General features: G+C 34.1%; 2 protein-coding genes across 2 annotated transcripts in view; one reads left to right on the forward strand and one right to left on the reverse strand.

The window, feature by feature from the left end:
• The window catches only part of LOC134853352 (UV excision repair protein RAD23 homolog), a 524,307-nt gene that overhangs the window by 424,674 nt on the left and 75,338 nt on the right, over positions 1–24,295 (reverse strand). The window lies entirely within an intron of this gene.
• On the forward strand, positions 1,742–3,140 carry LOC134853551 (paired mesoderm homeobox protein 1-like). Its single transcript, XM_063869551.1, has 2 exons — positions 1,742–1,915; positions 2,934–3,140. The coding sequence occupies exons 1-2, from the start codon at positions 1,742–1,744 to the stop codon at positions 3,138–3,140; spliced, it is 381 nt and encodes a 126-aa protein (XP_063725621.1).

The raw sequence follows: 24,295 nt of genomic DNA on the forward strand, positions 1-24,295 counted from the left end.
CCCCCGCCCTAAATCCGCTGGTGATTGCAGATGTTAAATAGATGGAACCAAAATGCGAAACGATATTTGGTCCAGTTTGCCATGTTAAAAATAGCAGTTACTTTTTAAAAAGCCTACAAACAAGTAGATGATACAGGGGCGGTACTCCCCTTGTGAAAGTCCTCCGGAGGGCATTCATTTTGGCCCTCTATTCCTTGAATTATTCTAGAGGAGCCTCAGGCACAATTTATAGTAGTTTTGAGAAGACAGCAAAAAAACTATATTTTTTGGTTGAAGCCTTTAAAAAAAGTGTACAAAAATGGCCGATTTCAGAAATCCTCTGATTCTCTAGAGTAATTTTGGTCCGCATCTGCTGCAGGAAAAAATTCAAACCTCAAAGCAGAAAAAGTCATAAATGAAAGAAAACGCTGTTTCATAGTAAAACTTCCGCTTCAAAGCCCAGGGATTCGACCCCATCACCAACCAAAGGGTCCCCCCTTTAGTATTTTCTATGACATCCATTTTAGGTGGAACCGACCCTTCGACGCCAATATATACTAATTTTGATTGAGCGCCGGCCGAAAAACCCATTTTTTGGTAAAAAGTCTCCAAAAAACGGCTATTTGGACCTATTTTTTTTTTCAAAAGTGTGTCTGCGGCGCAAAACTAATGGTAATATAGATTCTTTATAATGGTCTAGGACCGCTCAGAAAATCAAATTTGTCGACGTGAAAAAAGGTCAAAAATTCGAAAAAAAACTTGAAAATTACCCCCCCCCCTCCCCACGAGAAAATCTCTGAATCTAAGATAGATGTCAGATATTAAATTCACATTTCTTTTTCGAAAATTTTACTGGATCAAAGTAACAACTTCCTCTTCAATAGACCAAGTTAAAACAATCCAATATAAAAAGTTCTTATACATTTTCATTTATAAAAACATGGCATTTAATGTTTTGAAACCAATCCGAACGAATATTCCCAGGTTAATTGTTCACACGGGGAAATGAGATGATTGAAGACAAACTCCAGAAGCCTCAAGGAAAAATAATTAATTACAAGACGGACTGAAAACTGATCAAATTTCAGACGCGATCCCGTAAAAGCCTGGAAGGCTATTCGTAACAGGCGACAATTCGTAACAAGCAACAATTCGTAACAAGTTATTGGCAAGAAGGTACCGCTTGCTTGGAATGCGGTCAAAAATTAGACAAGTCACTGAGCAGACAAAATCTTGCAAACCAATCACGTCGTAAGCCAATCAGAATCGAGATAAGAAAACAAGCGTCCACCAAATATTTTCTTTTCTCGATTCTGATTGGATCACGACGTGTCTATTTTATGATCGGTCAAATTTTTTGCATCGTATTCTGTTTTCTCTGCTTTGTCGGCACGAAACGTATGCTGAGTGTGAATCCATAAAACGAAAACTCGCAACAAACGACAACTCGCAATATACTCAACGCCGTAGTCGTACCAACGTCGTAAAGCGAACTTGATAACAGAGGGTAGGTTTTATCCGATTACGTAGAAAAAATCAGATATGTCATAAAGTAGACACGTCGCAAGCCAATCAGAATAGAGAAAAGAAAATACTCCGTACGTTTGTTTTCTTATCTCGATTGCGATTGGCTTACGACTTGTCTACTTTAAGACATATGTCTACTTTTTGACCGTACTCCATTTTATTTAAAGTTTGACCCGGCGACCTTAACCCAAATTACGAATTTGTCGCACTTTCGGAAAATTAGAAATTCTAAACAATGCGAAACTACAAGCGAACTCGCACGCAGTTTTCCGAAGACCAAATCTGTGCCCTGGAAAAGTTGTTCGAAGAAAGTCACTACCCAGACTCTTCTGCCCGGAATGAACTGGTTGCCGCAACTGGCTTGACAGACTCCAAAATCCAAGTGTGGTTCCAGAATAGACGAGCTAAGGTAAAAGCTATAAATTTTAGCCTCAATCCTATTGCAATTTTATAAGTTATTGAGATCTGCATAGATACTATGATGCTAGAAGAATTTTGAGCATAGTTATTATTTATTGATAAAGATATAGAAAACCACAACAATAACAATAGTGACAGTTGATTTTTAAAAGCAACAATTTTTCCCTTAGATCAGGGCGGCTCTAGGATTTTCTCGAGGGGGGGGGCGGATTTTCAAAAAATTGTCGAAAATTTTGACGACCTTTTTTTTTTGGTCGATCAAATTGATTTTTTTTCGAGCTCTCCCAAAGCACGGTTTTGTCCCTATTTTGGCCAAATTTTTTGCGCCGCAGGCAAAATTTTGAAAAAACTGGTCAAAAAAGGCGTTGTTAGGCACTTTTGGGAAAATTTTGACCAAAAAATTGCGTTTTTTCGGCGCGCGCTCCCCCCTCAAAAGTAGTATATATTGGCGCCAAAGGCGCCTTTAGAAAATTTTTAGGGTCGGTCGGCCAAAAATGGATTTCTTAAAAAGTATCAAAGGGGGGACCCTTTGGGTCGGCAGGGGGTCGAATCCCTGAGGGGGAAGGGCGTCCGCCCCCCCCCCTAAATCCGCCCCTGCCTTAGATCAAATTATATTTTCAAGTTTTTTTGATGATAACCTTAACAATTTTCAATAATCTTAGTAGTTGGGTGTTTCGGTACCTGGCTTATTACTGCAAAAATCATGTTTTTTTAAAGATTGAACAAAGGCGATTGAAAAAATTTTTCAGTTGATATTTTGGGGCTCAAACCTTTTCGAGCGCCCTATACATTTGAGTATAAACCCACCGAAGGATAAGCCAGCTACCATATAAACCAGCCAAAACTTACTGAGTTGTTATATAATAATCGAGGAACATTTAACTAACAATCACGACAATCTTGCCAATTTCAATATAAAAGACGCACATTTTGAGTGGTTTACATTTTCTGCTAGTTTTCGATTCGTTTTATTCTTCGGCTGGTTTGATCACACTCGTATGTTTCAGGCCCGAAAGGAGAAGTATGTGGCTCCGTTGACTTCGTGCTACTGCAAAAAATACCATAACGCAATCGAATGGGAAGCGATCCCGCAACAGAGCTTCTCAAGTGGTGTTGCGGCAGATGTGCAAATCAGTAGGGACCACAGGGCCAATCTTCGCTCTTGTCGACTTTTTGACCAAGGTAGTAGCACAGAATGTTCCAACAACGGTTAACATTGCAACAAATTAGATGAGCTAATAAATTCTCCTACTTCCGCCAAACTTACATCTATTTTTATAATTGTTTTGCGTGTATTTGTGTTAAGATTTTTTCATTTAATTAAAGATCCTCTGCCAAATTGAGTTAGGACCGAAGTGTATAACTCATAGAGTAATTTCGGATAGGGTACAATGTCTGCTCGTCACGCTATCTTATTTTCGGCCGGATAGATTCGTGCAACTTCTTAGTCTAATACCGATCCTAATCTTACTCTTATACTATCTAGTCTCAGGTTGTTTAACTAGTCTCTGCTAGGCTCAATAGATCTAGGGTATACTGGTTTATTGCGGCAGCTGAAGTCTTCTTGGAGAGTCAACTAATTTCTAAGTTAAATTCAAATCTCTCTGGTGCTGAAATTACAAGTAATTTCAGCACTTAGAAATAAGTGGATTGTTAGTCAGATGGATCATGATTGGTTAATATTAAATACTTTACATTGGTAAAATATCTAATTTATCCAATCATAAAATGTAGTTTAGATCAGGTTCCACCCATCCGGGTTTTACAGATTTTTTTAGAATAGTCTTTCTGTAATTCAAAGGATAGATGATGGACGTTGGTATTTGGCGAACATCATATTTCTTCTGGGTTCTCTTGTTAGAGAAGTTCCAGGTTCAATCGTTGTGTCTTCTCATGACAACGACTGGGTTTTCGCAACAAACTCAAATCTGATTTCAGAATGGTTGGCTATGTCAGGTTTTTCTGTTTCATTGATGAGAACTTCTTTGTGTTTGATCTTGTCTGGGAATGGCGTGGAGATTGTGCGTGGAGGGGATGCCTGGTTACTCGGATCTGTACGTATACTTGAACATCGAGGTGGTCATTGGTCTAGTTCAATGAAGTCCTTTTCTGCGAAGTCAAGTCGTTCTCTAAATCCTTTGAGTTGTGTTTGTGAGCGGCATATCGATTGTGGTTGGCCATTCTTTTTCGAGTGTAGTGGGGTCGTTTTGTCTTTGGATGTTCGTCCTTGGTGTTGTATGCTGATCTATATATTGCATAATATAATTTACATTTTATAAAACTTTTATTAGTTTAATGTTTTTTAATTATGATTTTGGTTAGTTGTTTTCACAAAAGCTTTTGTTTTAGTTCAGTTATTTTGAAGAGTTACTCACCCTTGAGTAGCTCTTATTAAAAATAGGAGTGTGGTCACAAAGCGTGGATGTAGCACGGTGGGTTAGGCCGGCTATAGAGCATGCTCGGGACGTCCTCTTCTGGTGGGTTAGGCCAGGAGTGGGAGTATGATTGCATGCGGTTTTTGCGAGAGGTCCTGTTATGTGACAACGTTTTATGTTAGGTTTGTTGTGGTTTTTCTTATGTTTTGTTGGTTGTGTCCTTTTTTCAAAAATCAAATTGTTTGTGGTATGGGTTTGTCTTTCGACTTTTTTGTGTTTTATTATTTCTTTCTTAGACTTTATAATAGTCTTCAAAAGAATAAATTATCCAGTTTTAAACTGGGTTAATCCGGTTTGGGTACCGTTGGTTTCCTTTTCTTAGTCATGCTGTTATTCTATGATTTGTGGTGTTTAGTAAGCTGCGTTGGTTAGTGTTGTTTAGTATATAATTCCTTTCCAACCGGGTTAAAGGAAAGTTTGAAACGTGTTATCTTATGTTAGAGTTGTTGAGTGTGAAAGCTTGAAACTGAAATTCATTATTTTAAACAATTCTTCGTGGGCGAGCTGTGCGAGTGTGGATAGGATTTTTGTGCGAATGAATGGAAATATCAAAAGGTTAGTACTGCATTTTCGTTTTATCAATTTATTACATAGAAATTCAAATTTTACTGCTATTTGTTGGGAAAAATTAAGTTACAAATTTTCATCATTAGTAGATTTACTGCTTGTGGGGAAAAAATTTATAAATTAAATTACTGCATTGGTATTATATTTATTTAATTGTTGGTGCAAAAAATTAATAGAGTTTTAAACAGTTTTGAAGAAGTTTTCTATTTTTTATTTTTCGTTTGTGAATTTTTCAGATGATCGTTGGATGAAGGCTAAAATTCTAAAGAAGACTTGGATAAAGAATGGTTAGTTTCTAATTTTTATTTTAATTAGTTAATAATATGTATAATTCATACTTACCTGTTAGTCGTCGGGGAAGAAACCGTGGGGGAAGATGTCGTGGATGAGATCTGAAGTTGTTAGTAATTTAGCTAAGATGCGGATGATATTTTTAGTTTGAAGCAGTGGCCAAAGCAATTGAAGTGCTTTAATGGTGGTTAGTTCTTCAGTGCCAACTGCAAACTCATAAGGTGTGTTTTGGATTAGATTATATAATTTGTGATTGAATTTAGTGTTGTGGATGAATTCTAAAATGGGGATTTCTATAGGTTGAACAAATTCGTGTGGGAGAAGGAAGGGTCGGGATTCTTCTGCGTTGAAGGTCTTGGTGATGGGACAAAAAATATACATTTGGGTTATGGGATCATAATTTCGAAGAATACCATGAAGGTTAGTATCTTTAATGCAATATGTGAAGTTAAGAAAGAATGGTGAGGTGTATTTGGAATTGATGAATTGGAAACGGTGGTGTGGTTGTCTGGAGGGAGTGTGTAGGTCGAAGTGATTTTCGATAAAACGATAATATGTATATGTGTGAGTTTGTTTAGTGCGCAACATAATATTGTGTGAGCAGTGCAAATCTCTTTCATGTGGTGCAAGGAAATGAAAGGTTAGTGAAAATATTTGGAAGCGTTCTTTAAAACTTTCGTAGGCTTGCGTGTCTGTTAGTGCTTCTGAGATGATGTGGTCAAATTTGCGATCAAATATATTGAGTGTAAATACATATGGTGTTTTAATGAAAAATTTTTCTGTGATTTGTGGGTTAGCGAAGCGGTCATCGTCTAAGAACTGATCTTGGTTAGTTCTGATGATGTTATGATCGTAATATTCTAGCGTATATTCGTTAGCTCGGGGTGCAGTGTATGTTTTTAGTGATTTTTTATATCCTATGTAAGTAAATTGTCTAGGTGTTAGTGGTGTAGTGAGTCGATATATATAGCATGTCCTTATTTCGTTCTATATCGATGTGAGTGTTAGATAAAGGTAAGCAAAGGGGATTAGTAAAATGATAATATGAGGTCCAAGGAAGGGTAGGCATTAAAACGTGTTCGTCTACAAAGCTACGTGTTTCGTTAGTATCGTGAGGGGTGTTTAAGGTGTATTGTGGAAATGAGGGTAAGGTGATAGCCAAAAATTCTTTTGTGTTAGTGTGATTTGGATGATTTATATATTCACGGGCTGTTCCTGGTTTTGCTGGGAAAGGATGGTTGGGGAACTTTCTTTTAAAAGTGCGGTAAGCTCTATTAGTGCTGAGTGAAGATTCAGTAGATGTGGATGATGGTGCTAATGATTCGGTATAAATTGAAGAGGGTGTAGGGGTAGGAGGGTTGGATGAATCTATTGTGGATGAAATTTGGTTTATGGTGGGGGTGTCAAGGTGGTAGGGTTGTTGTTGTAAGGTAATAAAATTATCTAGTTCTGGGGAGATTTGGGGGGTATCTGGAGAATTGGATGATCGGTCTGAATGAAGGGAAGAATAGGTTGGAGTGACTTGGGAAGCATAAGAGGGTGTAGAATTGGTGAGGACAGGGTTATTTGGTAGTATTGGTTGAAAAGGGGGTTGGGAAAAAATTGAGGGGTTGGTGTGAAAATTATTGGATGGAGATGGTTCAGAGTCGGCAAATTCATCGGGGGTTTCAATATTTGGGTTATTGAGTTGTGAGGTGGAGTATAAAACTGAGATGTGTGAATTAGTATCGGAATTCATGCCTGATGTTACATTACTGGTTGGGAAATCGGGTGGTGGGAAAGCAAAAAGTGGTATTATTGTAATTGGAGTAGTGAGGTTGGTTGGATGGGAATTTGAACGGTGTAGGGATCCAAGTTGTCGGCTCATCGTGGGCTAAAAAAATTATTATTTTGAGACTGAAAAGCGGTGGTATGGGGTTGTTCTATAATTTGTTCATAAGTATTTTCATGAGTGGTGTGTCATTATATGTTGGATGGGACTTTGTGATATGGTTGGTCTAAAATTTGGATTATGTGTTATTGCTAAATTTCGAAAATTACGTGGGACTAGGGATAATGGATGGTTATGTGGTAGGGGTGGTAACTGTGGTGCTGTTGGCGTTGTGTCTACATTGTTATGTTCTTCGTCGTATGTGCTCTGTCTTGTTGCTATTTTTGTGTTGTATTCTTTTATTTGTGCGTCTAAAAGAATTTTGTTTATTGATGTAGAAAAAATTCCGAAAAATCCTGCAAATAGTATGCGTGCTACACTTGCTTGTCTGTTTACTTGTGTGTGTATAGCACATGTGTTGTAGATTCCTTTTAAGAGTGAAAAAAGAAATCCAATAAAGTTAAACATTGCGTATAAAATAGTCAGTTTTTCTAAGATGTAGTAGGGCCATCCTAGAAAATCAAGAATTTCATTTTTGAGTGTAACAAAGCTAAAAATATTAGTAGGTGATATATCTTGGGGACGGTATTTTTCACCGTTTAGATATATATAATCTTTAATGTCTTTAAAATATCCGCTATAGTCTTGCGTATAGATGTCTGCAAATCCTGCGGTTTCGGCAAGTTTGCGTAAGTTTTGGTCAATTGATTGTCTTTGTATTGTGTCCATTTGTGTTAATAATTCTTGGAATTGTTGTGTTCTAATGTGATGTTGAATATCTGATTTTGAGTATATTCCTATTGATTGTAAGTCTATATTTGGGTTTCGAGCAATAGCGCGAATGCTTTCTGGTGAAAATTTTTTGAGTGATTGCATTAATGTGGGATATGGGGTGAGAAGGTAATATTTATCTTCATCAGGGTTTAGTTGTACTACATTGTGGCTATTTTCTGATCCACATGGGACTGCGGTATCCCAGAAATAGGTTCTTCTTGAAAGTGTGTCAACGAAATGTACTTTATTCTTATAAAAGACAGGGATTCTTTTATAGCATCGTTTGTCTTCAAAAATGTATAGTGGTGATACTTTTTTGGTACAAGTATAAAACCATAAAATGTTTCCTTCGTAGTCTAAAAAATTTGATCTATTTCCTGATAGTAAATATCCTGCGTAGGGTATTTTTAATACTGCTAGTGCAAGTGATTGTAATATTTGTGTTCTTTCTAATTCGCATAGTTGTTGTAGTGTTTCTAATTCGGAGAGTGACATTTCTTGAAAAATTCGGCTAATCGTGTAGTCTAGTTTCATATCTAAGTGAATGTCATAGTGGATATTACCGAAATATGTACTGTTCATTAGTGATAGTTCTTGTAAACGTGTGCTTCTAGTGTCATGGGGCTTTAGATGTCCACCGGGTTGACCTTTACTTTTTTGAAAATTAACTGGTATATATGATGTTCCTTCGTTTATAGGGTGACTTGTGGCGTATGGGTCGATTTTTACTTTTCCAGTGGTCATGTCGAATCCTTTTTCGTATTCAATTAATATTTCAGAGTATTGTGTTTTGTGAAGTGGGTTTCTGTATTTACATGCAAGTTCTGTTTCTTGATATATTTGAAAACGTGTCAATTTATTTTCTATATTGTGTATGTTTCTAAAATTAGATCTTTGTTTTCGTGATGGGTTTACTTGTTCATATGGAATGGACTGTATAAAATATTTTTCGTGAAATTTTATCATACGAGCGTGTATTTTTGCTACTTGAAATGTTGTACATGTGTCTTCGGGGAACCAAACAATTGTTGCTTGTGTTCGTGTTGTAGGGTCACAATAGCCTTGATCGTTTTTACAAGGTAATCTAATTCCTTGATAGATCATTGTGTTGTCTGATAAATCGCGTGTGAATTGTATTTTTTCGAGTTGTATTTTCCAATCGAAAAACATTATTTCTTGGTATCCTTTATTTTTTGTGTCTGCTTTGCAGTTTGATGGGTCATTTATACCGATGTGTGGTATCCAGTGTTTATCGTGCATGTCATAGGTTAATCGTCCGTGTGCGCCGTTATATGGATATTTTTCATCTAATTTTATATGTCCTTGATATCTCTCAAGTTCTGCTTGATGTACAGAATGTGAAAAAACTTGGAAATATACTAACTTTCTATCTGTGTTTGTGATATTTAGTCGGAGTAACTCGTTTTTACAATCTTCGGGATTTAGATGTAAAAGTCGTTCGATATTACTTTGGTAGAATGATTCATGGTCAAGTCGGTTTTTATTTCCGTTTGAGACTTGTGAACAATGTACTTTCTTTTCGGAAAATGTTGCTGTGAATTTATATCCTATAACTGTTGTTGCTCGGGCTTTTGAGTAAAGTGTTGCAATTACATTTGTAGTTTCTATGGCTTGTGGTTCTGTTTCGCATTGTGATACTTGATTTATTTCATATTTGTGTAGTGTTTTTTGTTCGTTTTCTTCACAATCGTAATGTGTTACTAACAAATCTTGTGGTCCTGTGCGGGGGGAAGGGTTTATGTTTTGATTTGAGGTTACTAGAAAAAGGAGTTGGAGAAAAATTAATAAGTTTAGAATATACATGTGTATGATAATCCTGAATATGGGTTATAAAATGTGATGTAACCAATTGTCTTTTTGGTGTATCTGTCGTATTTATATATTACTTCAAATGTTATAAATGGTGGTGGTAGTGATTGAGCTGTTATATTTGGTGGGTTTAATGGATAGGGATGTTGAGTAATGTTGTTTAATTTAACTGTGATTTCAAACTTTAATTGTAAACTATTTTGTTGGAGTATTTGTATATTGTGTTTACGAATGTCGTCGTGGATGTCTTGACAATATTGTAGTCTATTGAGTGCCCAGTTGTGGAGTCGGTTACTTTCTGGGTGTTGTCCAAATAATGGTGGAGGTGCTGTGAATGTATTGCAATCTAGTCTTAAAGGAATAGTTGTTGATGATTGTTCTCGATATCTTGCGTCGAGATTATTTGGAAAATTTAAGTTAAAAGGTGTCGGTGAAATTTGGCTAATTGATGGTGTTGATGGTAGTGATAATGTTTCCGGTAGTGATGAGGATGTTGTATCTGAAGAAATATCTATTGGGTCATTGGTTAAATTTGGTTCACCTTGTGTGAATGAATGTGTTGTCCAATATGGTAGTTGTGATGTTTGGTTTGGGGGATTGAAGGGATTTTCACGTATTTGTTCAGATGTTGGTGTTGAACCTAAGTAATCTGAGGGTAGGCTTGAGGTGCTACGTTGTGAAAGAAGTGTAGGGGTTTCTGGTAAGATACCAGTAGGGTTTTCTGGAGTGTTTTGTGATGGGGATTGAGGTATTTCAAAATGAACTCGGGGAGTTTGAAAATTTCTATTTCTTCGAGGATGTATAATTTGTCTATTTATTTCGATTGTGTTTTGGTTTTGACTAGGATGTCGTATTCTACTTAGTTCTGGTGGTAGTGTTGGGTATAGATTGTATGTTGGTTCACTTAAAGGTGCTTGCCGTTGAACGGGTTCTAGTGGTTCAGATAAGCGTGCGTGTCGTTCTTCAAAAGTATATGGGTTATCTTGAAAGGAAATTCGTGTAGATGTATGAGGATTTTGGGTAGTTGAAGGTGTTGTTGGGTTATCTTGGGATGATGTCGGTGAAGACTGACTTTGTGACTGTTGGGTAGCAATTTTTGATAGCTTTTTGGTCTATTCTTTTAGTGAAAAAGTTTATGTTTATTATAGTATTCTTCTAAAAAAAGAATTAGGAGAATTGTTGCTAGGGCGAATGTGATGATTGCTTTTTTTATACATTTGCATATTGTCAAGATGAGGGATGATAGAAATGTTATAAAAATTACGTATAGTAAAAAAATATCGGTTCTACTAAAAATGGTTCGTATCATTTAGATAAGTTTTGTGAATCGTACCTGTGGATATAGTCAATAGCTTTTGAAAGTTGGAGGTATAGTTCAAATAGGGAATAGAGAATTTAAAAAATATTGCAAAAAATGATTAAGATTATTACAAAAGATTCAAAGATATCAAAAAGAAATATTATAAAAGTTTTAAGTATCGTAAAAAATTGTTTGAGGTTTGTGATAATTATAGTGACTGATTGAGAGAAGAGCATTTACGAAATGACTTCTTGATCGAATATTTTTTGTTGTTTGGGGCAATTTTCAAGTGTGGTCGGATTATTTATTGGTTTTTTGACAAGTGGGTTGAGTTTTGTGAAAAATTGTGGGGGGGCAATTTTTATGGTGATCGGGAGGTCTTCTTTGTCTTTATTTTCATTTGTCAAATGATCTGGGGTATTTTTGAGATTTTTATATTTTAGGCTAATTAAAATGGTCGTTCTTTTACTTTAGGCTAATTTAACATATTTGTTTGGGGGGTATTTGAGGTCTGAGTTGGGGAAATATTGTTGATCTTTGGTTTATTAGATAAGGGAGGGTTATGATATTATGGTGATATTTATTTTAGTTGTCAAGTTGGAGTGGTTTGCTTATTTTTGACCTGGAGGTCGTAAAGTTATAGTTATAGATATGCCTGGAGTTTTATATGGTTCGTCTAATTGATTTGAGTTTAAGTTAGAGAAGGTGACGGATTGGATGAATCCTATTGGTTTAAATTTGAACTAGATTCATTGCGTGTTTGTCAGCATGTTATTTTGAAAAATGAAAATTCAAAATGTTTCAAAGGTCTGAGACTGTGAAATACAAAATTAAAGTTGTTTTTGAAATTCGACTTTCTTTAATATTTTAGATTGTGGGATGAATATTTTATAATTTTTACGTGGTTGATTTCTAAGTCGTGAAGACTCTCTATGTTCTGATTTGTCGATTTGTTCTTGGGGTATTATTTGTTCTGTCATTTTTCTATTTTTTCTTTCTTTTTGAGATGTATTTTGATCTAGATTTTTTGTATTGTTTTTTGTGGTGGTTGATTTTGTATTTTGGTTTTTGAGGTGAAAATCTTTTTGTTCCTTTGTTGTATTTTCCGTATGTGGGTCATTTTGAATAACTTTTAAACCTGTAAAAAAATATAATTGAGTTAGTTCGCGGAGTGCGTATTCTTTTGGATAATAAGGTAATAGGTTATTTCGGTGTTCAACGATTTCTTTTTTGTCTGAGTCGGTGATTTTATATGTGACATTAGTGGGTTTTGCAATTATTTGGTATGGTCCTTTACGAAGGGGTTGTAATTTTTAGAAATTCCTTTTTGAGTGTTAAAATTGGGTATTAAAACAAATGTTCCAATTTTTAAATCGGAGGCTGGTGTAAAGCGTGAATTTATTTGTTCATTAATGTTTTGCCTTTGTAACAACTTTTTTGTTACTTTTTGGTAAATTTCATTGTGTTTTTTATCTCTGTTTAAAATCCATTCGGTGTGTGTACCGGAGGCTAATTTAAGAATTTGTGGGTGATGAAAATGATCTTCATCGTGTGTATGTAAAGGTAGGTTATAACAAATTGAGTCTTTATTTGGTTGACAATAACCTTGTGCGTTTTTATGAGAATTTGCTGTAAACATTATTGGTTTGCAAGGCTTTTGGTTAAAAACCATTTCATATGGTGACATTCCTAGAGTTGTCGTGATTTGTGAATTATATGCTAAGGGAAATAGTTTTACATCTGCTGACCATTCAGTATATCTTGTATCATTTCCATTGATGATACATCTAAGATATTCTTGCAGTGAACGGTTCATACCTTCGACTAAGCCGTTTGTCCAAGGTGCATGAGATGTACGTGGTTTGTGTTTGATGTTATATAGATGACATAGTGTGATGATTTCATTATTTATGAATTCTGTACCGTTGTCTGTAACTAAAATTTCTGGTAGTCCAAATTTGGCTATCCAGTGTTCATAAAGCGTTGTGTAAGCGTAATAAGCGTTACAATGTGGTACTGGGTTAAGTGCTACATAATGTGTAAATGCGTCAACAATTACCATAATGTAGGAGTTTCCTTCTGATGAGGGTGAAATTGGTCCTTTAGTATCAAATGAGATACGGTGGTTGAAGTATAAACTTTGTCCTTTAAAATCTTGTTTTTGTGCTATTTGTTTTTGATTTGGGTAAGGTTTATTTAGTTGGCATACTATACAATCATTGCATAGTACTTTTATCCAAATTGGTGCATTTGGAAAATAAAAATTTTGTATGAAATTTGAATATGTTTTCTCTGATCCAGAGTGTCCTTTAATATTTTGTGTATGTGAAATATTAAAAGCTACGAGAATCATACTTAAAGGGAGACAGGGAACTGTAGATTCATTTAATTTGTATTCTAGAAGGTCTGTGTTTTCGTTAATTGTTGTATTATTGAATTTTCGAAAATATCGGAGGAGTGTTTTATTTCCTAAAATAGTTGTATCTGCCTTGACGGGTTTAGTTTTATATTTGTGCCATGATTTTAGTTGTCTAATTACTGGGTCAAGATTTTGGTTTTGTTTCAATGTTGAAATTGTAATTGTTTCTGTTGGGGGGAGAAAAATGTTTTCTATTTCTAATTTAGATAAGGGTATTGCATCAAGTGGGTCATGGAGGTCAAAAACTTGATTTATTGTGTATTTTGAATCGTTTGTTTGTGGTCCTGATAAATTTATTTTATCAGTTAGGTTTTCTTTTTCAATTAGTGGAAAAAGGTCTTTTTTATGCGAGTGTTGTTTTACTCTTTTTTGTTGGGTGTTATTTTTTATCCATTGTGAGTATGGAATTGGTTTAAAAGTTGATGTTCCAAGTAGATCAACTTCGTAGTGGTTATTTTGACAATCTAAATAAAGTGGAAAGTGTTGTAGATTATTTATCTGTGATTGTTCAATGTCAGTTTTTACTGCATATTTGCATTCTAGTCGGGGTGATGTTTCGTTTTTTGCAAGGTAGAATTTTATATTTTTGGGTATTTCTACTGTAGTTTTACGTGTAAGTAATTCAGGTGGTGTATTTCGACTTAATGTGTCTGGTAATGCAAGATTCTTTCCTGCTGTCCAAACTATATGTAAGTTTGGAAATTTCATTAGAATTAATTGAAATCTGTAAACTCGGTGATTTGGGTTGGATTTTTGTGTAAAGAGAAAAATGATTGGTTTGTGATCTGTGAATAGAACTGTTGGATGTTTTGATCCAAGTATCAGAAATTCATATTCTGTAAGTGTATAGATTATGGCTGTACATTCTCTCATTAGGGTTGAGAGTCTTAGCTCTGCTTGAGTGAATAATCGAGAATTTGCTGATATAAGGTTCATTTTGTTTGTACCATTATGTGATTGTAATAACGCTGCGCCGATGCCAAAGTTCGAAGCATCGCACATTGCATAAAATGGTTGATTTGAATCTGGAATTGTGTTTGAAATTTGTTCAGTTAAGAGTTTCTTTATTTCTTCAAATCGTGCTTGATGTTCTGTATTCCATCAAAATTATTTTGTTGTCTAAGTATATTATAGAATGGTCTTAGATATAATTGCATTTTATAAACATATTTGCTTAAAAAATTTAACATTCCAAGGAATTCTTGGATTTTCTTTTTATTTGTCGGTGGTTGGAGTTTCTGAATAGCGTCAATGCGTGATTTTAATGGAGTGATTGTTTTTCTTTCTATGTTATGTCCTAAGAATTTAACTCTTGTCAAAAAGAAGTGTGATTTATCAGGGGCGGCCTTCAGATTTTCGTTCTGAAGTATTTGGTGATATTGTTCTAAAACATTGAACATTTCTTCTTTAGTCTGTGATTGCATAAAAACATCGTCTAAATAGGTGATTGCGTTTTTCTTGAGTATTAGTGGTCGAAAAATTTTGCTCACAAAAGCTGAAAATGCTGCTGGTCCTATGGATATTCCATAGAATAAGCGGTTGAATTCGTATTGTTGGTTTCCAATAACAAATTGTGTTAAACGTCGCGATTGTTCATCTAATGGCATTTGGTTATATGCACTGTTCATATCTGCGGTTGTAAAGTATTTTCCGTTTATTTTTGTTAAAATAACTTGTATTGGTTCAATAGGCCAATTACACTTTGATTCATCTATGAGTGAGTTGAGGTATCTAGCGTCGAGAACGATTTTTAATGATTCTCCTTTGGCTAGAATGATAACAGGGTTGATAAATGTGTTACCTTTTGGTTGTTCTTCTTTATTTACTGGTGATATAATGTTGTATTGTTCTAAAATGTCGAGTAATCTGTTTACTTTATCGTGTAAGTGAATTGGTACTTTACTTGCTCTTTGTTTTTTGAAAACTGCGTCAAGTTTTAATGGGAGATGTAGTGATGAGCTGATTTTGCCAACATCGAATTTGGATGTTGCATAGACTGATGAATATTGAATTAGCTGTTTGGCTAATTTTTCAAATTCGTCTTGTGTTATTTGTGAATGTTGGAAATTAAACATTGTTAAAAATTTCTGTTGATTCTCTGTGTAGTTATTTATGTTGAATGTCGGTTTGAAATATGGGGTTTTTGTGAAATAATCCGTATTTCTTTTTTCGTTACTTATGATATTATTTATGGATAATTCTTCATTAAGAATTGTGGATTGACAAATATCTAATAATTGGAGTATATTATTTACGCGATATGCTTTTTCGTGTATTGGTGATATTGTAGCGTTGGTTTCGCAATAGCCTAAAAGTCCTAAAGGTAATGTTACTTGGTAAGGTGTATTGTTGTATACATGTAGAGATATAATATCTGAATTCGAGTTTTTCAAATATTTTATGGATGAGATTGTGATTTTGAAAAACTTATGGATAGGTTTGAATTCAAAGTCTGACATATAGAGTTGTTGTTTATTTTGTTTTTTATCATATTGGTGAACTTGTTTTATTAAAAAATTATATATGTTTCCTGATAGTGGTTTCAGGTGTTTTCTTTGTTGGTTATATATTGGATAAAATTTTGAAAAGAATGGTGGTTGTTTGTTTAATCTTTGAAAAAATGTTAGGGATGTGTCTTTTGTTTTTGTGTATTTATCTTTGATTAGTATTTTACTGTTTAATATGTTGATTGTTGGTATATATTTAGAGATAAATGGTATTCCAATGATATTGTGTTTAATATCAGTGATATGGAATATTTGTTTAAATGGTTTAGTTAAAATTTTATTTTGCTCCATTGTTCTTGTGGGGAGAAGAAATAATTGAATTTTTCCATAGTTTACCAATGTTGATCCTTGTGCTGTTGCTAGTTTACTGGAGGTTTCAAGAGGTGTTAATTTTGGGTGTAATGTTTTTAACTCATTCCATGTGGGAATGTTTATTATGTTTGATTCTGCTCCTGAATCAATTAAAAAATCAATTTCAAGATCTGGTGGTTGAAATTCTTTGTTTCTTGGACTTTCTAAGAGAAATGGTATTGTCCAAATTTTTTCTTTGGGTTGTTCTTTTTGTATATTTTGATAGATGTGGTTTGTATTCAAGCATTTTGTTTTATTATTTTCATTGGATTGGTTTGTAGTGTTGATTTCGTTAGTTTCTTGTGCCGTTTGTGTGGAATGGATGGGTTCAATATAATAATTGTGAAGGAGTTCTATTTGATTTTCGTATATATGTGATGAAAAAGGTTGTTCATATATAATAGGTTCATAGTCATTTTCGACTGCTATCATATTGATGGAGATAGTGTTTTCTGTTTCACGTTCTGAGTCTGATGATTCACAGTTTATTTGATTGAGTTGTAATGTATCATTTACTGTGTCATCAATACCAGGAGGGTCTGATGTTGTTTCTGGATTTGATTGTACTTGATTTATATTTCTTTGATGTTTAGGTGTACTACTTCTATGGCGATTATTAGAATTATTATAATGGTTATTATTCCTGTGTGGTGATTGGGAATAATTTCTATAACGATTATTATAGCTTGAATGTCGATTTTGTGAGTTATTTCGTGATCTGTTTTGATAATTATTGTTTGGTCTGTTATAGTTTGATCTATTATATGAGTTATTCCTTGATCGATTGTTCGGGTAATTCTGGTTTCGGTTGTTGGAATAACTTCTATTTCGATTATTGGAGTAGTTTCTATTTCTATTGTATGATGAGTTTCGTGATTGATTGTTTGGATAGTAATTATTTCTTGATTGGGAATTAGATCTAGAAACAAATTGTGTTGTGTTCGAATTTGATCTGGAGTAGTTATTTCGACTATTTGGTCTATTGTAGTGATTTTGTGACGAATTTTGTGTATTTCTTCGTTCTGGCGATCTTCCTCTATAACTTGAGTTATGTGGTGATTGATTTCTTGTATAATTTGTATTGTTCGGGAGTGGTTTTCCTGAACTGTTGTTGCTGTACACAGTTTTGTTCGGTAGATTTTGATCTTTTTTCATGTATTGATAGAATGATTTATTTGGTTCTTTATATTTTTGAGGTTTATTTTGATTGTCTTGCTGTTTTTGTCTACATTCAGAAATACTATGTCCGTATCGTCGGCAATAATTACACCATTTTTTGAAAGATGGTTTGCCTTTAGGGTTTGGGTGTTTTTCGTAAATATTGAGTATTTCAGTGATTTTTTCAACGAGGTCTGTATCTGATTCCTGTATATTGTTGATACTTGTGGTATTTGTTTCGATTCGGTTAACATATTGTAATTTCAGATTTTCTGTTTCTTCGAGTTTCATTGTGATTTCTGCTTGTTCTAGTTTGTCTACTAGTTTTCGAAAATCTAAATCGGGTTCTCGAATTGAAGAAGGATGGGATGCTCTCTTTTTTATTGCTATTTTCCTTAATTGCGGTGTTAAGGTCATCATTAGGATTTCTGTCATCTTTGTGTTTTTATAGTCATGTGTATTTAATGAATATGCTTTTCGAACTAGTGTTTTGATGCGTACTGCTAATTGCTTGATGGTTTCATTTGGTAATCTGCGAATTTCATTACATAAAACTCTTTGTTGTTGTTTGTTTCTTTCGGAGTCAAACATTTTTGAAAATTCTTGTGTAAACCTTTTCCAATTTGATTTTATTTCTAGAGGCAATACTGAAAACCATTTTTGGGCTGCGCCGTCTAAAGTTGTTTGTATCAACGCTGTGCGTCGATGTATCCAGTTTTGATGTAGTGGCGTATTAATTGGTTCAGGTCCTATATTTAAAATCAAATTTGCTGTTACTGCATTTAAATAATCTTCTACAGAATATTCAGGGTCTGTTCCTGTGAATACCATTAATGGTTTGTTTGCTGTTATTGATGATCCACCCATAAGGTATGGATTCATTGTCATTTGTAATGATTCTGCTGCATTTGGCATTTGAGAAAAATTTGAAAGTTGATTTCTTGTTATTTCGTGTTGTTGAAGATAATATGGGAGTGGTATTTCATTTTGCATTTGTGTCGGTTGATACGAGTGTGTGATCATTGGGTTTTGTTGCTGAATTGGTTGAAAATATTGTGTATTAATTGGGTTTTGTTGCCGAATTGGTTGTTGATTTTGTGTATCTATCGGTTGTGGAGAAAAAATTCTATGATTTGTATGTGGTTTCTGTACTCCTTGTCCACGATATTCTTGATTATATGGTGCAAATATATCTGGTTGTAAAAAATCATCATCTGAGGATAAGTAATCCATTTGATAAGATGTTTGTTTTTTATTTTTATTTTGTTGAAAAAATGGATAGTTTTCACTACGATCCTGTGAAGGATGTAAATTTGTTTGAAAATTTACTGAATTAGTTTGTGCCATTGGGTTATCCCAGTTTCGAGATCTTGTATAATTATTAAAATTTTTTTGTGGGGGATAATTTGTTTTTGATGGATGTGTGTAATTATAATTATGTTCTGCAAAATTGTTTCTATTGAACGTTTTACGTGTTTTTGACGGTATTGTCATGGGTCTGTATGTTTGATAATCCATGTGTGAATATTTTGGGGCAACCGAAGGTTTAACGGTTGATTGTAAGGTTACCTGTGTTTGTGAAGGGTTTGTATTTCTTGGTGTTGTTAAATTTGGACGTATCGGTGAAATGCTTTGTTGTGTAGTTCTTGTGTGTACGATTTCTTCATTTATGAAGTGTGATGGTGTCTGGATATCTTGTTGAGTGAGATTTCTAGTTCCATTGAGGTTTTCATTGTGTATGACTGTGGAGTTAAAACTATTATTTTGCATATCAGGTAAAATGTATTGTAGTTTAATGGTGTTGCGTCAATGGTTAAGGGTATTACTCTTACATAATCTCTTACATAAGATATCGTACTTATTGCTTGACTTGAGATTGATTGTGGGAAGTTTATGAATGCGGGATGAGACCATTCGGGGTCCCAAACGTAGTCTGATTGTTCTGTGATGGCGGTATCATCGTTTGAATTTTGAGGTCTAAAATTTCTTCTTGCTTGTGAAATTAAATCTATATTATGTGTGAAATAATCTATTATAAACCATGCCAAAATTTTTTGTAAATCATGTTTTGTATGTTGTGAAACATCATCTTTGGTGAAATTTTCTTTAATTGTATGTAGAAAAGTTGAAAATAGTGTGATTTCATGTCGTACCTTTATATGTTTGGATGTCTTTGCTCTGTCGGTGAGACATTTGAGATTGGTATTTCGTTTTCTAATATTGAGATATAACTATATATTATTGCAAAAACTTCATTAGTAAATATGGAGTTTGCTCTTTGTGAGTTATGATATTGTATGCTTTTTATATATTCTGAGAATACTTTTGAAAATTCTAAATCAAGGTCGTCTGTTTGAATTATATATTTGCTGTGATTTTGGTTTGTTGAGCTGAATTCTATGGAGTAGATTCCGTATTGTTGTGTTAAGTTGCATATATCTTTCAAATAGTGATTGATAATTTGTCTTTTGATTTTTACATCTGGGAACTCTGTTTTACATGGACTGATTCCGGGTTCAAACAAATTTAAGAGTAAATTTTTGCAAAATATATGCTGTCCTCTATCAGTGGTTGCATCTACGATAAAGGGGAAGATATCATCATCATCTGGACTTTCTTCACCTGGGGTGTGTGTTGAGCTCATTTTTTTGTTTGATGACTGTTAATATGTAATTATCAATGTGTCTAATTGGTTGATTCCAATTGTATAAATGTACTGGTTTGTGTTTATATTGCTTTTTATTCTTCTTTTTCCTCTTTTTGATGAATTTGAAGTTGTTTCTGAGTCGGAAAAATATAATTGATCGTGAATGGGGCAATTTTTATCTATAGATTCTTTTAATTTATAAAGTTCGTCTAAATTGCTGGCTTCTGATTCTGAAAATGCGTTTCTATTTTTGGAAAATCTTTTTCGTGTTATTTGTCTTTGTTTAGTTATTATTTTTCTTTTTAGTGTTTGTCGTTTTGTTCTAATGTATCCAACTGTTTGTGTATGAGGTGTGATTACAAGGTCGTATTTTTTGTTATCTATTTCACAATTGTGTAAAACGATTGTTTGTTTATTTCCTAGGTTTTTAAATGACATAAGGTTTAGGATGATGGGTGCAAAGAGTTGTTAAATGATTTCTATTTTCTTAGACTGTTAGTCCTTACGATTTTTTGGTTAGCTTAACCTGGGTCTATTTGTTCAGGGTTGGAGAGAAAAGTATATCGATTCCGAAGAATGATTTTATACTTTCTCGTGGCTAGTATAAGCTAAGGTGTTAACTTACTTAATCTTACTTAAGGGTAGTGATTGTGTTCAAGGGTTGGAGAATAGTAAATCGATCCACAAGGTTCAGGTATAAATAGAACGCGAGTAGTTCGTTAGATACTATTTTAAACTTACTAAGTCTAAGATTTATCCTGGGTCTGGTAAGAAGGGGGATCACTGGTCGCACCAGATGAGTTAGGACCGAAGTGTAACTCATAGAGTAATTTCGGATAGGGTACACCGTCTGCTCGTCACGCTATCTTATTTTCGGCCGGATAGATTCGTGCAACTTCTTAGTCTAATACCAATCCTAATCTTACTCTTATACTATCTAGTCTCAGGTTGTTTAACTAGTCTCTGCTAGGCTCAATAGATCTAGGGTATACTGGTTTATTGCGGCTGCTGAAGTCTTCTTGGAGAGTCAACTAATTTCTAAGTTAAATTCAAATCTCTCTGGTGCTGAAATTACAAGTAATTTCAGCACTTACAAATAAGTGGATTGTTAGTCAGATGGATCATGATTGGTTAATATTAAATACTTTACATTGGTAAAATATCTAATTTATCCAATCATAAAATGTAGTTTAGATCAGGTTCCAAATGCCTGCAATGATCTGCAACCCTTTATTAAATTGTTTCTCTGCTTTCTGAATTGCCGATTGTATTGGATCAATATCAGTTTGCGATGCAATTTTTATCGGACAATCATCGGCAATTGATGGATTTTTGACTTCAATTATTACAATGTAGTTTGAACCAATTACAAAAAAATCGTGTTCTGCTTCATCTGCGTGTAAATTCTTTTTATCGCAGTTTGGGTTCTGGGTTTTCTTGGAGTACTCTTTCGGATTATGATTTTGATCCCAAAGTCGGAACTGATAGTGATTATACTTCAAACCGTGCAGCACAAATATTTCGTCATTAAGTTTCCCCATAGCTCGGTAAATTTTTGCTTCAGCTTCATAATCGCTTTGCAGTCTCGCCTCTTCTGCAATGTTCTTCTCTTTTGCAATATCTGCTTCTCGATAAAAATCAATTCTCTGTTGACTGGGCGCCGGGGGGAACATAACTGGGAAATCTCTCCCAGTGCAATGCTCGTCCACTACTTTTTTGCCCGCAGAAAAGTAATCGGACACCGACTTCAGAAAATCACTCTCAGACATGGTAAAGTGGTAAAATTAGACTCGCATGAGTTGAATATACAAGAATTGAACCACTTCTCGATAGCATCCCCGGTTGACTAAAACAAACTCGTTTGTACAAATACACTCGACCTCTGACGTAACATTACAAAGTTTATGTTTACCTATACAATTTTTAGTTTTTCTTTTTTTTTCTCTAAAACGAGATCATAAATCCATCAAGTATACAGCATGTCTTTGAAACATATCAACGAACAGCTCAAAGGTGTTAAGTGGAAACTCATTCATTGCTCAAAACTAGATTTTGCGCTTTGATAAATTTTTCAAGTTAAAATTAGTTTTTTCTTGTTAGGAGAATTGTTTTGAACCTTCTTTTTACGAAAGCGAATTATGATTTAAAAAGCAGATAGAAACGTGGCGATTTTATAAATGTCATCCTGCTGATTCAACAAAACTTGATATCAAAAAAGTTAAATATCTAAGTTTTTTGCAGTTTCATCATTAGAAGAGTCTCAGCTGTTTATCAATGAAGCTTCCAAATTTTAAGAGATCTCCAGGCACAAAATAGTGCAAAACTCAGAGGCTTAAGACAGAGCTCAACATGTACTTGTTTGCTTCTGAATTCTTCTGACTAATATCTTACATGAGCTTAAGACTTTTCGATCTTTGTTACTATGTATATGAAATCCCATGACAAATGATAAACCATTACGGTTGAAATGGAGGCCGAGCAAAAAGCAAAATGGGTTAAAGAGTAGAAAATACTAAAAAACACAAAAATGTTAAATTATACATTGAAATCAAAAAACAAATCCAGCGCTGATTTAAATTAACAGGACAAAACGAACATTAGACAAAGAAGATTAGACAAAGAATTAAGAATTAATATGCTGCAATTTCTCTCCAAAATTTTCAACAAACTGTATGTACCCCAAAAATGGGTCAATTTGGTTTCTTTTAATGTTATTAAGAATTACGCTGAAACTAATTTGTTAATAGATGCGAAAACTATATCACAAGAAGCCTCTTACATATCCCAACTAAGTCCTGGAAAATGTTAAATCTCCAAAAATTTGCGCAAACTGTTTAAAACTTGTTTTTGAGTAAAACTTTTGAGTTTTATAAAATAAAAACACATTTATTGACGATCAACCAAAGATTTTTTCTCTTATCCAGGTTTTTGGAGGTTTAATTCTTCTCGAATTTTGCTGGGATGTGTAAGAGGCTTCTTGTGATATAGTTTTCTCATCTATTAACAAAGTAGTTTCAGCGTTAATCTTGATTAATTAAAAAAGCCAAAATGACCTATTTTTGAGGCTATAAATTTGGTTTATAATTTCAGTTAAGAAAAAATTGCAGCCTATTAGTTGTGGTAAAACTCTAAACAAGTTTGTTATTTTCACTTATTATCTAATTTAAACCCAAATTGAAAAAAAAAACGCGTTCAAAATTCAAGTTTTGTTTGTTTTGTCTGGATAATTTAAGTCAGCACTATATTAGAATAATCAATTCTGTCAATGAAATGAATAAAACACTCACTCATAAATTGGAGTAAGTTTGTTCAATTATTTACGAATTGTTTGGTATATTTGTGCGATCAATTTCCAATAAGTTATAAGCGAAATATGGCAGTTCAAACAGAAGTTTTCAGCCGAAAAGTTTTTGTATCCAGCTCATAAAACCCTCGTTTTTTTTCGGTGGAGTCACACAACGGCAAATTCTTCGAACTTCTACTCGTGACTTCAGTTCTTGAATTGTTAGTTTTTTAGTTTCTGGACTCCAATTAGATCTTTTTAGTCTCTGTTTCAGTTTTTGCTTTTATTTGTCGTTCGAATCTACAAGATGGTCAAACACGTTCCATATTTCCATCGGAATTGGACCCAGCATTCAAACACAATCAAAAAAATTTCCAATTTTTTCGCACGAATTGATTTTTTTTTAGTTTTTTCTCTTGATAATGAGCCCACGCCATGCTTATCTCCTTAACAGGTATATCTCCCAAAATGTGTCAAATCATGAAAAATTAATCAAAACGTCGATATTACCCTGTTTTTCTGCTCAGTTATTAGAAAGTTGGGCATCAAGGGAAAACCGACTAACCTATTGCATTTTCGGACAAAACTTTGAGAAAAAATTTCTTAATAATTTTTTGTATTTTCTAGTCGAAAATCCCTCAAACTGCAGAAACTTTCCAAGTATGAGCCGATCTGAAGTTGGTGTAGTTTTGAAGAAAAGGAGGTGCGGCAGTTTTGAAAGTTCGATCACACAAAGTTTTTTGGATTCTCACCGAAAAATCAAGACACTGTTTGGTACCTTGACGATTCAGAGTCATTGTCTAAGATCCTTGAAGGTCGATATCTTTGAAAGTTTTTAGCCGTGTAGGTAAAGTTTTGTTCCGTTTCCTTCGTGTACTTTGCCGAATTGTATCGTATTATTAGGCCAAAAATTGCTGATCCAAAAATTCCTCACATT

Source organism: Symsagittifera roscoffensis, chromosome 8 (genome assembly GCF_963678635.1).
Source record: "Symsagittifera roscoffensis chromosome 8, txSymRosc1.1, whole genome shotgun sequence".
NCBI classification, from domain to species: Eukaryota; Metazoa; Xenacoelomorpha; order Acoela; family Convolutidae; genus Symsagittifera; species Symsagittifera roscoffensis.